At 33.5% G+C, this 16883-nt stretch overlaps 1 protein-coding gene across 1 annotated transcript; it reads left to right on the forward strand.

The window, feature by feature from the left end:
* The first annotated feature begins 1837 nt into the window (after window positions 1-1837).
* Window positions 1838-16366, forward strand: LOC132053480 (jasmonate-induced oxygenase 4). The gene is made up of 4 exons (XM_059445524.1): window positions 1838-2288; window positions 3039-3203; window positions 13056-13377; window positions 16020-16366. The coding sequence occupies exons 1-4, from the start codon at window positions 1987-1989 to the stop codon at window positions 16242-16244; spliced, it is 1014 nt and encodes a 337-aa protein (XP_059301507.1). The 5' UTR covers window positions 1838-1986; the 3' UTR covers window positions 16245-16366.
* Window positions 16367-16883: the final 517 nt, after the last annotated feature.

Below are 16883 nucleotides of genomic sequence, written 5' to 3' on the forward strand. Positions count from 1 at the left end.
AAAAGAAAGCCCAAAACTTACATTACAAAAAATATCCCATAATATACAAGCATATACAGACATATACACACATATCCAGACACTTATAACAACATATACCAACATTTACAAACATATAAGTAGGCAGAGACAGAGAGCGAGAGAGAGTGAGAGAAGAAAAGTTTGGGTCATTTTTTGTAAGAATTAAAAAAATGGGTCAATTTTAACAGCATTGTTACCCCAATTAACATACAATATAATTTTCCCTATTTTTAAACCTTTTGGATAGTGCAAGGGCATTATTGGACCTTTACTGTACAATATTATTACTATTATATATAAGTGAGGATGTGCGGTTTTTGTCGTCATCATATTCTCATAGCATCGAATAAGGGTGTTACACGTGGCTGCTTACATTTCCTTGCATTTTTTCATTTTTGTCCTAATTCATTTCTGATACTTCCACATGGGCTTTTATATATAATTGGTGTCCTGTGTAACTTTAAAAAATTAGACGCAAATAGTTGCTTAACACGACATAGTCCAAACATAAGCTACGTGGACGGCCAAACCATTATCCGCCATCTCTTTCATTTCATGGTCTTTTCTTCTTTGTTTATGTTTTTATAAAAATAATATTAGTAAAACTTTAACAGCTCTAAGGGATTTTTTTTCCCCAACATATGAAGCAAAGTTCTACAATAAACAGCTTAATAAAAAAAGCCTAAAGCTTCTTCCAAGAAGGAAATTGCACGTGATATTTGGAGGTTAAAAATGCGGGATAAACTATAAGTCGATAGGGGTGTTCACGGTTTGATTAAAAATCGATTTGGTTAAAAATCGATCCAAATCGTAAATTGAATCAAACCGATTAAATAAATAGATAGTTGTTTAGGTTTTGATTTGATTTTAAATTTTAAAAAATCGATAATATTTGGTTTGGTTTCATTTTATTAAAAACAAATCGAAGAAAAAATCAAGTCAACCCGATAAAACAATATACACAATTTTTATAATTATATATACAATAAATATATTAACTTTTATAAATAATTTTATGCTTTGTTTACTTTGTCATTAAAATTTTCTTTATCTCTATTAGGCTGAGGAACTTTACATCTTAAGCCCACTTTTTAAAAGAAATTCATAAGTCCAAACTCATTTATTCAAAGAAATAACTATGAGATTTACCTTATAAAATAAGTTGTATTTTTTATAAACTCTATTCACTTGAGTAAAATTTAAAGATCTTACGACAAGGAAAATATTTATACATAATAGTGCTCACCATCTTGGTTTTATAATTGGTTGCGTTGTGTAACTTTTTTTTTTAAAATCTCTTCTTGCCGCTTATTAGATTAATCATTTGATCCATAATATATGATGGTTTTAGTTTTTATATTTAGTTTGAAATAAATATTCTTTTATATAATCAAGCAAGATTCTTTTTTCAAGATTTACCCTTATTTATATAATTTTTACATAATCAAGAAATCATATTAGATTGATAGTATTTAATTATAGATAATTTAGAGAAAAAAACTTTTTACTTTTCGGGGTGAGTAATTTATTTAAGGGTGTGCCCAAGTTAAAAACACCATATAATTTAAATCAGATTAAGACATTAAGTACCTTTTACGTTATTAACTTTTCCTTAGACCGGTAAAATTTAGGTAGCTTTGGAACCCAATTTTATTTTCAATAGAAGCATTTATTAAGTCTTATTTTACATTTAAACATGCATCTCATGTCATATTTTTCTCTCCCTATTTTAAACCTCTTAAAGTTATATATTATTATTATATCTTGAGTTTGAGTCCGGCCTCCGGCAACTAGTATAATATATACATTACGAAACTATATGTCACAATCATCCGAACAAAGCGTTTATCAATCATTCAATCACAATCCTCCCTCGACAGTTTCTCCTCAAGCACCGCCCATCAACCTCTTAATTTCAATATATTCCGATCATCCCTCCCTTTTATAAAATTCTACCTAAAAATCATGGAGGCTCTAAGAGTACAATTATTAGCTGAAAAAACTGAAACCTCAGTACCATCTCAATACATACAACCACCACAAAACAGACCCCAAATACAAAATTCTAACCCTAACATTAAGGCAGCAATACCGTTAATCGATCTCGGTTCACGAAGTTCGAACCTTCTAGATGAACTGAAGAATGCGTGTAAAGAATGGGGAGCATTTCAAGTGATAAATCATAAGGTACCGATTGGTTTGTTGGATGATATGAGGCGCGTTGGTCGCACTTTCTTTGAAGAGCGTACCATGGAAGATAAACTTAGGTAATTGTTGAAACGTCCTACATGGTAAATTTAATACCACGAGATTCAAAGGACATTTTAGTACTCCCTCCATCCATTTTTACTTATTCAGTTTGAAAAACCAAGAGATAATTTATCATTTCATACCTATTTTACCCTTATTATTAATTACAACAACAACAACCCAGTGAAATCCCACAATGTGAGGTTTGGGGAGGGTAGAGTGTACGCAGACCTTACTCCTACTAAGATAGGACGGCTGTTTCCGAAAGACCGTCGGCTCAATAGAAAGCATAAAAAGAGGTCAGATAAGGCCAAGAAATTCAAAGCGATATGAAAATGAAACCCTTATTATTAATTACTCCATTAATTATTGGGTTGGAAACTTCAAGGAATTGTTAGTGGTTACATAATTGTTAAAGTTTGTTTGATTGATTACAATCATTAGATGACTTAGTAATAATTAGGGGTGATATAGTAAAATTGTCATTCTATTTATGGCTCCTTAACGGTGTGCCAAGTCGATACAGGACAAGTAATGGATGGAGGGAGTAATTAGATTAGTTGTTGGATGAGTCTACTTTATTTGAATTTAAATTTTAAACAAAGATTAGGTTGTTGAGATATTTTAGGCTTTTGAAATTATTCTGCAGATTTTTTGTTGTTAAGTTGGCTATTTAAAGCCCTCTATGCTTAATAAAAATATTGAGGGACATTTTCAATCAATACTTACAACCTTTTTTGCTACACCATCTTTTAAAAAACCAACAGGTATGCTTGCGATTCTGCTTCTCCTGCTTCTGAAGGATATGGCAGTCGCATGCTCGTAGCATCAAATGACACAGTTTTGGACTGGAGAGATTATTTCGATCACCATACCTTGCCATTATCTCGTCGCGATCCTTCTCATTGGCCCGACTCTCCTGCCGATTACAGGTTTTGCTGGCTGCTTCTCCTAATACAAGTAGCAAATTTTCTGACTTTTTGTAATGAACTCTCGATATATTCCATCCTTGCTAGATTTGGAATGAAATTACTGCATAGAGCAAATGGATGTATATGTGATTCATATAAATGACTAACTAATTTGGATTGAAGCTCATTTGATTGATAGATTCTGAACCAATGAAGGATAGCTAAGGCTAGCGTTTGACCATAGATTTTGTGAAACTTAAAAAAGGAGTTTTTGAATTTGTGTTGAAAAATAGTTTGTGGAGCTTGAAGTTGTGTTTGGACATGCATTTTACCTGGAAATAATTAAAAGTTTTGTGAGTGGAAGAAAAGTTTCACCCAAAAACTGGACTTGAAAATTTTTCCTCAATTTTTATTTTTCAAAAACTGATCAAATTCAATCAGCAAACAATGTTTTCATTTTTTTTGGAAAAAAAAAAATTCCAAAATCTATGGCCAAACGGGAGCTAAGTTTCCATGGTTGGTGCGTGGGAATTGGCTACATTATTGTCTCTCATCTAGCTGACTGCGAACAGAATTAGACCCAGGGAAAAATAATTGTTTTCTTCCTACTGAAAAAGTACTTTGTTGCAACCCAATATTGTGGCCTGGTGATCAATGGAGTCGGTGAAAACCTGGGAGACCAGGATTCAAATCCCATCTACCTATGACTTGGTAGACAGAGTTATGTGCTACTTGAGTTGGTGGGAGGTAGCAAGCTGGCCCCAACACTGTTGTTAAAAAAGGAATACTTTGTATGTTTTAGTTGATAATGGCTTTACTTCATCAAGTAGTTCGTGATGGATTTTACTTTCTGTAAGCCTTACGATTTAGCATAGAATGCTAAGGAAATGATAGTGTAGATTTTGCAAATTTTGGAGGTTTCAAGTTTTCTTATTTGATTAGCAGGGGGAAAGGGGAAACTTGAGTCCTTTTACTGCCTCCTCAGCGTCTCTGTTAAATGTCTTTTATGGTCATTTATGTTTTTAAGATTGCTTTTCTAGGATATTCTTTCTTTTAATAAAGATAACATTATATATAAACTCCATTGCAAGGAATCGAAAGGTAATTGATAATTTCTTTGTATTCCGGCAGTGCTAAGATATCTTTGTAGAAGTGTTAATATATTCTTTTATGAGAAACTAGTTGAAGTAATAGTAATTGGAAGTTGTTCAGGATAGGAATATCAATTTTTTTCCTTTCCTACCCCTTTGGACCCTGATCTGCATTATTTTGAGCCTAAAGCTGACTTTGTCCCAAGTCACCATCATCAAGCTGCTTTGGTGTACAGTGTACTTATGTTCCTACTTTTTTTTCACACCAAACTAAATATGAGTGAGGATTCTGCTCTTTTTACTTCATGAAAGGCTTGGAGTGGGAAGCCTCAAGCTCTTCTATGTGCTACTGAAATTGTTTTAAGTTTGTTATATAGTTGACTTAATGTACATCATACTGAACTCTTCTTATTGATATGAGGGATGTTGCTCTGTCTAAATGTGCACGTATGCTCCTGGTGCTTTGTTAAGCATGTCCATATATATGGTTTTGTTAACCTACTACATGAAGGTAGTAGGTTAGCATCCTCCCCATTTTTTAATTCTCAAAAATATCCCAACCAACACAGTGCAAATACATTAAGTGCCTGTTTGGAAAGCCGCCCTGTAATTGGATTTGGGTGTAATTGACATGTTTTTCTAACCAAGTAATTACTTGGTGTAATTACTTGGTCAGCATGTAATTGGATGTAATTGAGGGGGTGTAGTTACACTCTCCAATTCTCAGGGTGGGGCTGAGAATTGCAGGTAATTACAAGGTTATTTTTTATTTTTTTTGTTTATTTTAATTTCTATTATTTTAAATTTATTCTTTTTTTCTTTTTAATTTTTTTTGTTTATTTTAATTTCTATTATTTTAAATTTATTCTTTTTTCTTTTTATTTTTTTTTGTTTATTTTAATTCTATTATTTTAAATTTATTCTTTATTTCTATTCTTTTTTCTTTTTAATTTTTAATTTTTAATTTTAACTTTTTAATTTTTTTATTTATCAAATATTATTCTTTTTAAATTATTTATTTAATTTCTCATTTTGCGACGTTCACTTCACCAGCCTCTCCATAATCTCTCACTTTTGTTCCTTTCTTATCTATTTTGTTAATTCACTTAGCTATATTTCATTCTAATTTTAAAAAATAACTATACCTCCTAATCTTAGAAATAATGAGTCATCCACAAACTTGACTTATACGGGAGATGTCATTAAATTTGAATTTCGTTGTTGAATGAGGTTATAGACAAACTTAACTTATAGTGAGTGATGTTGGGATTGATAGATTACTTCATATTAAACATTTGAATAATATTATGAAATTATGATTGTAAATATTAATTTTTTTTGTCAAACATATTGTAAGTATACGTGATGATGTTGCAAATTTACGTTTAGTTAGAATTTTTTTATTAATTGATTCAATTAAAGTTTTAATTATTTGAAATATGTATCAATTTTTTTTACAATATTAGTTACAGATTTATAATGGTTTAATTTTATATTTTCAATAAATAATATGTATCTTGAATACAATTGATAGGTTATTTTTTTTGTCAAATTGAATTTTTAATGTTTTTTGTCAAACAACCATTCCATGATGTTCTTACAAAATGTGTACTTTTAATTTTAATAATTAATAAAGTAAAATATTACTAATTTGAAATATATGTATGATAATATTCCACCTTCATACTCTAATGTCCTTACTGAAGATGATCATGAGGACACAACTTCATTTGAGCAAAGTGATAATAGAGAGGTAATACTACTCCTTGAAGCTAAAGACCTTCAATGGAAGGATGAACCTTGGCAAATAATGCAAAGGTATTTGGACACAACGTCATACGCTGTTCATACTTATAAATGCAGGATGAATTATGAAATGATTCTCTCTTCCACAGGATCGGGAGAATTTCAACATTTTTATCCTGCAAATACCAGAAAAGTTTATAACTTTTCAAACATTATAATTAAAAAGATCTTTTCTCCAGAAGAATGAGGAGTAAGTACGCTCAAAGAAAGAGAATATCTCCACCCTGAGCAAAAAATCCCGTTTAAATTCAATTACTGGGACTACGCTGAGAGCTTTCATAAAGCTTTATTATATGAAAATGCTAATAAAAGCATTCTTGGTTCATTAGAATATGTGCTAATGTTTATAAACAAAGCATACCAAATTGGTTTTGTCAATGGTGGATAAATTATGATCCATCAATAAAAATTTTACCAGAACCATTCAAAAGTTTATATACTGAGTGGGTTGAGGTTTCTCTTAAATTAATAGACTTGGAGAATGATAATACATTTATTCAGAGAATTGCTAATATGTATTTCTTCATCGAATTTTCAATTCCTTGGATTATGAAATGGTTTGTGGAAGTGGGTTATACCTCTCGAAATATTCCTTGTCTTCATAGAAATTTTTATACAAAATTTTGGAAGAAGCTCACCCAAAAGTCAGACAAAGGTAATATCCATGGTCAAGAACTAATTGATCAAATTAGTGCTACTATAGTCCATTATAAGGAATTAATACAAACAAAGCAGCAGAAGGAAGCTCATAGCCCGTTCAAGCATATTGCAAAACAGATTCAGATGAACAAAGGACTAATGTCCAAATCAGAGATTATAGCTTAGCTTCTTACATGGAAGAAGTTAAGAAAGATTTAATGCAAAATCTGGACATAGAACTGCGTTCCGATATATCAATGGCTTCAGTGAATACTACAGATAATGATGACAAAGACAGTAACTGTTTAGCAGGAGAATCTCAGTCCTTAGATCATATTGAAGATATTGAAGAATATTTGAAGAAATTTCAAAGCCAGCTGGAAGAATCTTCCACCTCAACAAAAAACAAGGGGAAAGAAAAAGAATAAGGGACCCAGCAGCATTATATCAACTCTTGCTGAAAAATAATGGACGACCTTTAAGAATGAAGCAATTAACTTTAATAAAGTTTTTTGTTTGTTTTCCAAAAGGCATTGCATTATTTTGCCTTTAATAAAGTTTTTTGTTTGTTTTTCAATAGGCATTGTATTATTTTGCCTTTCCTTTTTCCTTTGTTGGCCAATTATGAAAAAATTGTCGGCCAGTTTACTGTTTTGGATGTTTGTTGTATCGATCCTCTATATAAAGGATCATTAGATTATTAAGAGAGGCAGGTTTTAGAACTATCTTCTCTTTCTTTGTAAAATACTCCTATTATAATAAAAGTTTGCAGTTTACAGTATCTCGACTTCTTCTGAGCACAACCTACAAGTTTAAGGTCATTTTTCTTTTATTTTGTTTTAAATTTTAATTTAGTATTTATATTTAGCCTAAATGATAGAAACACCTTGTGTTTGAACTATATCATTCTATACTACTAAATATTATGACAAAAATGCTTTGATTGATTAAGATTCACATAAGATGGTACTGTGGTCAGGCAGAGAATAACCCAGGCGGGAAATGTTCAAACTCAGGTTGATGGTCCTGTTTGTTTGCCCGCTGAGCCGAGGTGGTGTTAGGGCTGTTTTGGATCTGTTCTGAGTTAGACAACCTTCATGCTAGGGTTATTGACCTAGTAAACGTCCCTCTATAGTACTATCTTACCGTGCGATCCGTGCTGTTATATGGTATCAGAGCCATGGTACAGACGTAGTAATAGGTAATATAAGTTCAACACACACTTTCAAAATGAATATAACTAAAAGAAAGGATATTGTTAAAAACAGTAAAGAAGAGGAATATGATATGCCTCAATAATTAGATCTGCTTAATAGGTGGACTATCCCTAAAATTCAGCCTAGATTAATATATCAAATGGGAACCTTTGAGAAATTAGGTCTCAAACAAGTGGTAAAAACCACTGAAGAAACTATACAGTTGATAGTGATCATGCTACTTTTAGATTATTATCTGAAAGTGATTTATCCCCTTATAGGGAAACCCATAGATTTATGCATATTGGGTTAGTACAGGTTGCATTTGAGCCACTTACATTAAGAGGCTTGCCTGAAAGCTTTATAGCAGTTTTAAGAGATGGCAGGAACCAAAACTGGAAAAAATCCCTAATAGGGACAGTCTAAACCGGTTTAGCAAATGGTACTCTGTATATTTTAATGCTTATCCTAACTTGCAGGATGAAAATTCTTTAAACGCTTTAATATTAAGTGTCAAGTTACATGGCTATGATTATATGCCTGGAACTGAAGTTATATGTATTTGCTATAGGATATATTTTAAGTCATTGTATACTATGAATCCTACGTGCAAAATTATGGATTTCAAAAATGAAACTATTTTAGTAGAAACTAACTTTGGATTTTTTGGCAAATCCAAAGTTACTACTCGCAGACCTATTAAATGGGATGAAATTGATTTTCTCAAAGAATGGGTCATAGAGGGAGCTGCCCCTCCACAGAATACATATATTACTGAAATTGAGCAGAACCCATATGAGACTATGAAGCTAAGGTTTGCAGAACCAAAATCCTTGATAGGCAAAGTTGAACGTAATAATATCGACACAAAATCTAGATTGACTAGATCAAATTCTTCATATCGTTCTTATATTTCGCTCGTGGATCATATTGTCAAATCTCCGTCTAAAGCTTCTACTTCTCAGATCAGAGAAACGGATAATAATAGAATTGATAGTATTATAATTGACAGGGATAATATTGTCAGTGGTATTCAAGACCCGGAATTAACCGAGTCAGAAATGGAATTCCCAAGTATTTAATGGATAAATACTAAAAAATTAATATATTAATTTTAGTCGGGGATCACCTGCAAGAAAAAAGATCAGTGGAGAATTTTTCAAACCCAGATGGGAACCAATTAAAAAATTGTTTTTTTTTTTTTTTGAAAATTTTGATACTGAAGAAGAACATTTTTTCAAGAGGAATTTTACAAAGACCTTTCACAAGTTAACAAGATTATATCTTTTGTTCCTTGGTTTATGGCCAAATATGTCGGAAATTATATTTCTGTTTTAGAAAGAGAATATAGGTTGACTAATGGAGAAATTATTAATACTATTTTTCCTCCAAAACAATCTTTTCAAATTGAGAAAGACGATAAGGTTCTTCATTTTGTAGCTTTTTCAAAATTATTTGAAAATGATACTTTACAAATCACTGCCAAGCATATTAATATTATGCTAAAACAACAAAATTACACCAATATTTGGGCGAACAAATTATTTTATTACATGATAGAATTGAAAAATTGATTTCCGAAATCGGAAAACTATATCATTCTGCTAGCTTTGATGAGAAAACGCAGGAAACCATTGCCATTCCTAGTGTGCAGCCTCCTCCTGAAATCAAAGACTTTAAATCAAAAGCATTTTCAGAAATGGAAAAATTGCTTGATGAGAAATTTAAAGGTTTGAAAATTAGTCCGTTAACTGTGGAAGGAGAAGATGCGTATGATTTTGACCTTTCTGATGATGATTACAAACAGAAAGTGTCTGATGAAGTTAATAAGTTAGAAAAGTATGCTAGTAAGCCTACTCAAATGATGTTTTACTATCCTCGTCCCGCTCCTCAAGATATGTTATTTGAAGAACAGAAGTATATTGTTAATAACAGTTATAGTGGTAAACATATTTATGAGTGGAATATTAATGGTTGTACTGAAAGACAGATTTATATGTTTGTACATAGAATGCTTATGTACAGTACAATTTGCAAAGCAAATACTAACGGCGATAGGACTATTGCTGAGATGATTATTGCTGGTTTTACTGGCCAATTGAAAGAATAGTGGGATAATTATTTAACCCAAGACCATCGTAATCGGATTTTAAATGCTATCAAAGATGAACCGGGCACAGCAGGAACTACCCAAGGACAAAATGTTGTCTATTCTTTGGTTATTAATATAATCGAACAGTGAAAACATTAGGACTATGCTTCAGAATTTGAGGTGCAAAACCTTACCTCATTTAGATGGTACAATGATGTATTCCTTAGTAGGGTTATGGAGTTACCTGAGTGTAACAACTCCCATTGGAAGTCCAAGTTTATAGACGGACTACCTAGTCTTTTTGCAGAAAGATTTAGGAAAGCTCTTAGAAAAGGGGAAACCATTGTATTCAAGAAGGTTTATCCTTATGCAATGAGATTAAGCTGAATCAACAGTTTAAGAGACATCGTCTAAATGAAAGACACCAATTACGGGAATTCTGTGGACAATTCGGTATGGAAATTCCCAAAACCAAAGAGCCTTATAGGCATAAAAAGAATAAGAAGGGAAGAAAAACGTTTGGAAAAGAAAGCAAGACGAAAAAAGGAAGGATTTTATCAAATCCAAGATCTTGCTGGAAATGCGGTAGAACAGGTCATTATTATAAAGACGGTAAAGTTAAGGAAAACATTAAAAGCCTTAACAGTGATGAAGAATTGAAGGATACATGTCCAAATTGTTATTGAATTCAGAACCAGAGGATTCAGGTTTTGATTCAAATACATCAAAAAATTCGACTTTAGATGAAGATCTCAGAAAGTTATAGTTCTTCGGATTCTGATGAGGAATGTGTTCCTTGTCAAACATTCCCCGCTGGGTTATTCTCTGCTTGACCTCAGTACCATCTTATGTGAATCTTAATTAATCAAAGCATTTTTGCCATAATACTTAGTAATATAGAATGATATAGTTCAACACAAGGTGTTTAGGCTAAATATAAATACTAAAATTAAAATTTAAAACAAAGTAAAAGAAAATTAGCTTAAAGTTTTAGGTTGTGCTCCGAAGAAGTCGAGATATTAAACTTGTAGGTTGTGCTGTAAGAAGTCGTGATAATGTAAACCGCAAACTTTTATTATAATAGGAGTATTTTACAAAGAGAGAGAAGATGGTTCTAAACCTGCCTCTCTTAATAATCTAATGATCCTTTATTTAGAGGATCGATACAACAAACAGTAAAATGGCCGACAATTTTTTCAGAATTGGCCGACAAAGAAAAAAGGAAAGGCAAAATAATACAATGCCTTTTGAAAAACAAACAAAAACTTTATTAAAGGCAAAATAATGCAATGCCTTTTGGAAAACAAACAAAAAACTTTATTAAAGTTGATTCCTTCATTATTAAAGCTCGTCCATTATTTTTCAGCAGTAGTTGATATAATGCTGCTGGGTCCCTTATTCTTTTTCTTTCCCCTTGTTTTTTTTGAGGTGGAAGATTCTTCCAGCTGACTTTGAAATTTCTTCAATATCTTCGATATGATGTAAGGACTGAGACTCTCCTGCTAAACAATTACTGTCTTCGTCATCATTATCTGTAGTATTAACTGGTGTCATTGATATATCGGAAGGCAGTTCCGTGTCATTACGAAGCTGTGTAATTACTACCCTAGCAATTACACCAATTCCAATTACCAGGTGGCTTTCCAAACAGACCCTAAATGGAAGCCCAGTTTTGTCTTTCACCCAAACTTCCTTCTCGCCTTTACATTTTGTCATTTCTCTCCCAGATTCAACTCCATCGAAACCCAAGTCTTCAAGGCCTCAACCTCCTCAATATTCTCTTTGAAAGTGTTATGGTGGATTTTCCGGGTCATCTTTACAAGGGTAAGAACCGGGAAAGCTGTATAAGGTGTGGTTTTTGAATATGGAGAGGTTGTTGACAATAAGAAAAGGAGAAGTCTTAAAGATGTTCAGTGAGGAAGTGTGTACTGAAGATTCTGTATTCTTTTATCAAGCCCCTATTCATAATGCTTTCCGTAGGTTGTTGGATTATTTTAGTTGCCAGAAACATCCTTAATTAGAAGCTTACTTGTCGTAATTCTAACATAACACTATAATAGTACCCAATGGAAGGTCATTACTTCATTAAGTTTTTTGGTGTAAAGAACAATATGTAGAAGAGGAAGTTCGGTTAGTGGACTTTTTAGGATTACTGTATGTATTTCTCTTCAGTAAAGTATAAATTTTTGGACGTGGCCAGCATACTCTTAATGCTGAGGAATACGAAGTTACCAGTTTCAAAAAAAAAAAAAAAAAAATAGTACCCAATTGGGTAGTTCTGGTCTTTTATTGAAATGAAGGCCTTTCTGGGCAGTTTTTTTTAACCCGTGAATTTTTTTCAATTCAGAAAAAATAAGAAGGGTTGCTAAGTATTTTTGTCCAAGGGGTTTGGGGGGGGGGGGGGGGGTGAAATGAAAGGAACGAAGAGATCTGAACTGGGTTCAAATTTTTTCTTTGAGTTAAAAAGACAAAACTGTCCCTCTAGTTTTTATATTTTAATGTGTTGTTGAGGGCATTTAAGGAAAAGACAAATGGGGAGGGTGCTAACATATATATATATATATATATATAATGTAATGTGTGTGTGTGTGTTCATAGTAGAGCAATATTAAGCTGAAATTTGTAATAAATGGCTCCTAAGAAGGTACTTGCTGCAGTTAGTACTTGAGCCAGAGTTACAGCACATCAATTGAGAGTTCTAAATGAGAGAAGAAAACAAAATTGAAACGGCAAAAGGAAAAGAAATAGAGGCAAAGCAATCGAATCCTCTTTTGCCTTGTCACCCTTACATGGATCTTTCATTTGGCTTGATATACCTGTGTTGAAAGGGTGTGACTTTGGTAAAAGTATGTTTTATGGATTCTCCGAAATTCACTAAAAATTAGTAAAAGAAAAACTGCACATATCTAAAGCGGATATTTACACACGCGTATCGGATATGTACTTGTAAACTTCGGCATTGAGTGTCCATCTGTTCATGGATTATCTAACTCATCTTTTTTCCAATTATCACCTAAAGTTAATCACTGACAATGTCAATTTGTTGCAGAAAAATTGTGGCAGAATATAGCGATCACATGAAAGCCCTTGCACAGGAACTTCTTGGTTTTATCTCTGAGAGTCTAGGCTTGACATGTCAGTGCATAGAAAATGTTGTTGGGGAGTTTTACCAAAATATCACTATTAGTTACTATCCACCCTGCCCTCAACCGGAGCTTACTCTTGGACTGCAATCACATTCTGACATGGGTGCCATTACTCTTCTCATCCAAGATGATGTAGAAGGTCTTGAGGTTTTCAATAATGGAGAATGGGTTACTGTAAATCCAATGTCAAATGCTATCTGTGTGATCTTAGCAGACCAAACTGAGGTACTGTTTCTCGCTATGGTTACTGATTTATTCATGCTTTTGCTCTTGCACTATTTTTGCCATGTTTTGCTTAAAATATTCAAAATAATACTATCATACGGAACCGTGGGGTCTAAACTTCAAATCTCAACGGAAGCAATAAAACACTAGGTGATTTCTTTCCATCTGCCTAAACATTAGCGGGTAGAGTTACCTGGTAAAAGTGTTGGTGAGAGGTAGCAGGTACCCGGAAGAATAGTTGAGGCGCACGCAAACCGACCCGGACACTGCAACAACAACATGCCCCGTGTAATCCCACAAGTGGGGTCTGGGGAGGGTAGGATGTATGCAGACCTTACCCCTACCTTTGTGGGGTAGAGTGCTTGTTTCCAACAGACAAACTGACCTGGACACCAATCATAAAAAATATACTATCATACTGTTATGATCTCCAATTTATGTGATGTTGTTTGACTGGGTATGTAGTTTAAGAATGAAATAAAAACTTTTGAAACTTGTGATCTAAAACAAGTTATAGATATTTGTGAGGCTTTAAATGATCTCATTATGGGTAAAATGAGAAGTTAAAAGTTAGTTTCTAAATATAAAGGCAACCCCGTGCACAAAGCATCCCGCGTTAGCAGGGTTCAGGAAAGAGCCGCACCCTAAGGAGTTTGATGTAGATGGCCTACCCTGATGCAAGTATAGAAAGGTATTATTCTTTTTGGGACAAACTAAAAAGAAAAGAGTATAACATAAATTGTGACGGATGGAGTATTTGCTTTTGGAAAAGGAGTTGTTTGGACATGAAGACAATTTTGTTCACAAGAAAACAGTTCTTATAAACTTTTCCATCGAGCTATCCCACGTAATAAAGTCTTGGACCAAACAATTCTATTATTTGTCTTGAAATTGTCTCTTTTATTAAGTTCTTAAGCAGGACCTTGATATTAGCGCTACTAATATCCTGTAAGATATGTGTGTATATGTACAAATATATATGAGAGAGAGAGAGCGCGCATTTTTTCAGTAACGTGCTAGAAAAAATCCGAATAAGTTATTGATCAATGAAGAAAAGCTGTACATATGAAGCTGAAATTATTTTAAAAAACAATCGGGTATAAGTGAATTTGTCAATGCATGTGCTATTGTTGTTTGTGACCTTGGCTTCTGTTTCCGCCACTCCCACCTGCCCCACCCCAAGCATGTGACAGGCTGGTTGTGGGGTTAACCCTAATCCAGTTGATTTTCAAATTGAGAAATTCTTGGTCCTGGACAAGAATACAGAGGAAACGTATGGGTACCTGATGCTTAAAGGATAAAGGAAAATGCCATTTGTTGGACAATGTAGTCTAATACTCTTTTAAGTGTCTGTTGTAACTGTTAACCTGTTCCAGTTGACTTTTCTATTGAGAAATTCATGGTCCTGGACCAAATTCCTGAGGAAAGGGATGGGTATCTGATGCTTAAAAGGCCTCTAATAAAGGCCAATGCCATTTAGTAGCTGTGCTAATGTTTTCCTAATCCCAAGGGGTCATATTTGCTGAATTTGGCCTTGGAAAAAAGCTAGAAAATTTACAATTCCTCAGTCTGCTTTCTTTTTTATTACTTGAGCTAGCATATTTTTGGTCGTTTTAATTTCTGTGGGGCTTTTTTTGGTTTTGGGGTGGGGGGGCGTTGTGGATGCATTTTGTTTGTTTCACCTGAAAATTTTAGGACTTCTTAAGTTTCTAGAGCAGATTGAGGGGAAAAGACTTCGCGAGTACAACAACAACATACCCAGTGTATTCCCACAAGTGAGGTTTGGGGAGGGTAGGATGTACGCAGATCTTACTCCTATCTTTTTGGGGTAGGGAGGCTTTTTCTAATAAACCCTCGGCTCGAGAGGAAAAAGGATTTAAAGCATGATATCAAGAAAAATATGGCAACAAAGTAGCAAGATAAGAGCAAAAGAAGAAACAGATAGTAGTACACGTCGAAGAAAAGAATCTACGCAATTACTAGCTAATAAGGAGAATACTCGGCTACCACTAACCTCCTATCCTAATCCTCGACCTCCACACTTTTCTCTAACTTCGTGAGTTCCGAATTAAAAAAAAAAAAAAAGGGTTGGGTTGGGGGGGAGGGGGGGGGGGGGAGGGGAACAAATTGACTGGCCTATTTATCTTTTTTCTTTTACACAAAATATCGCCTTTAAACACTGATTAAAAGAGATGGGGGCTGATTATAAATAACTAAACACCTAAAAATATACAAAATACAAAAGAAGATGCTAGTCAGTTGTGCTTCTCATTTTAAAGCAGGACATCGAAGGATCTTAACCTAGGGGTTCTATGAAATTGTCATGACAGTTTGTTTCTTCCTTTTCAAATTAAATGTGTTATTTTACTTCTAAACATTTTTTGTTTACGTACAAATATTTCTTAGAATCATTTATGTAAACGGAGTTTGAGATATTGGTTTTTGTGACAAGTGACTCCAACTGTTGATCAAGGGCAGTAACTGACTAGCATCTTCTTTTGTGAGGTTATGCTGATAAAGCTATAGTCTTTAGTCAGTGAGGGGGTGTTCAGTATTTTAGATCTTAATAGAAGTTGTATTTTCGTGTCAGTACCTTTTATTGAATGCTATGATCTAAACTTCCTAGTGCTCTTTTCTTGAAGGTCATAACTAATGGCGAGTACAGAAGTGCTCAGCATCGAGCAGTGACGAATGCTGGCAGAGCCCGGCTTTCAGTTGCCACTTTCCATGACCCTGCAAAAACAAGGCAAACCTCTCCAGCCTTCCATCCGCCTAAATATCGCCCGGTGATTTATGGTGACTATGTCTCATCATGGTACACGAAAGGGCCAGAAGGGAAGCGGAACCTTGACGCACTTTTAATTTAATTGCTAACTGTGTTAGTCTTCTTTGCATTTGTTCATTCAATATAGGAAGGGTGTAATTACTTTGTTTTACTTGGACAAAGGTATATGGGGCTGTTGATCAGAATGGCAATCTATTGTCATAATGGTATACTGACCATATCCTTTGCAAAGCAAAGGGAATACTAATTGATGCAACCAAAAAAATAAAAAAATAAAATAAAGGATCTGTACCATGTAATTTTTCTGATGTTACATTAGCTGAAAGTTGTTTTAGTGCTTTTATTCCATGTCTTAAAATGCAGATAATTGTAAAAATTGTCGTATGACATCCCTCCTAAAAAATGTGAATATGGATATTACCAAAATAGCCTCCACTTAACATAGCTCAAGTTTATGAATGAAAATACATTTAATTGATCAAAAAAACATAGCGCAAGTTATTCACATTGGTTGGGTCGGTATAACGTTATGTTGACAGTATTTTTGCTAACAAATGAAATTAGAGCGATCTAATTAAGAAGCATTCAGTCAAATATTTTCATTAGTTGTTCGGATTTATTTCATTCCATCAATTGTTTCTAATTTTCTCGAGGAATGAAAGTTGTTGTGCTTATGGTTGTGTTAAAGAGTCGTTTTTGGTTCATGAACAGTGAGATTCTA

Source organism: Lycium ferocissimum, chromosome 4 (assembly GCF_029784015.1).
Source record: "Lycium ferocissimum isolate CSIRO_LF1 chromosome 4, AGI_CSIRO_Lferr_CH_V1, whole genome shotgun sequence".
NCBI classification, from domain to species: domain Eukaryota; kingdom Viridiplantae; phylum Streptophyta; class Magnoliopsida; order Solanales; family Solanaceae; genus Lycium; species Lycium ferocissimum.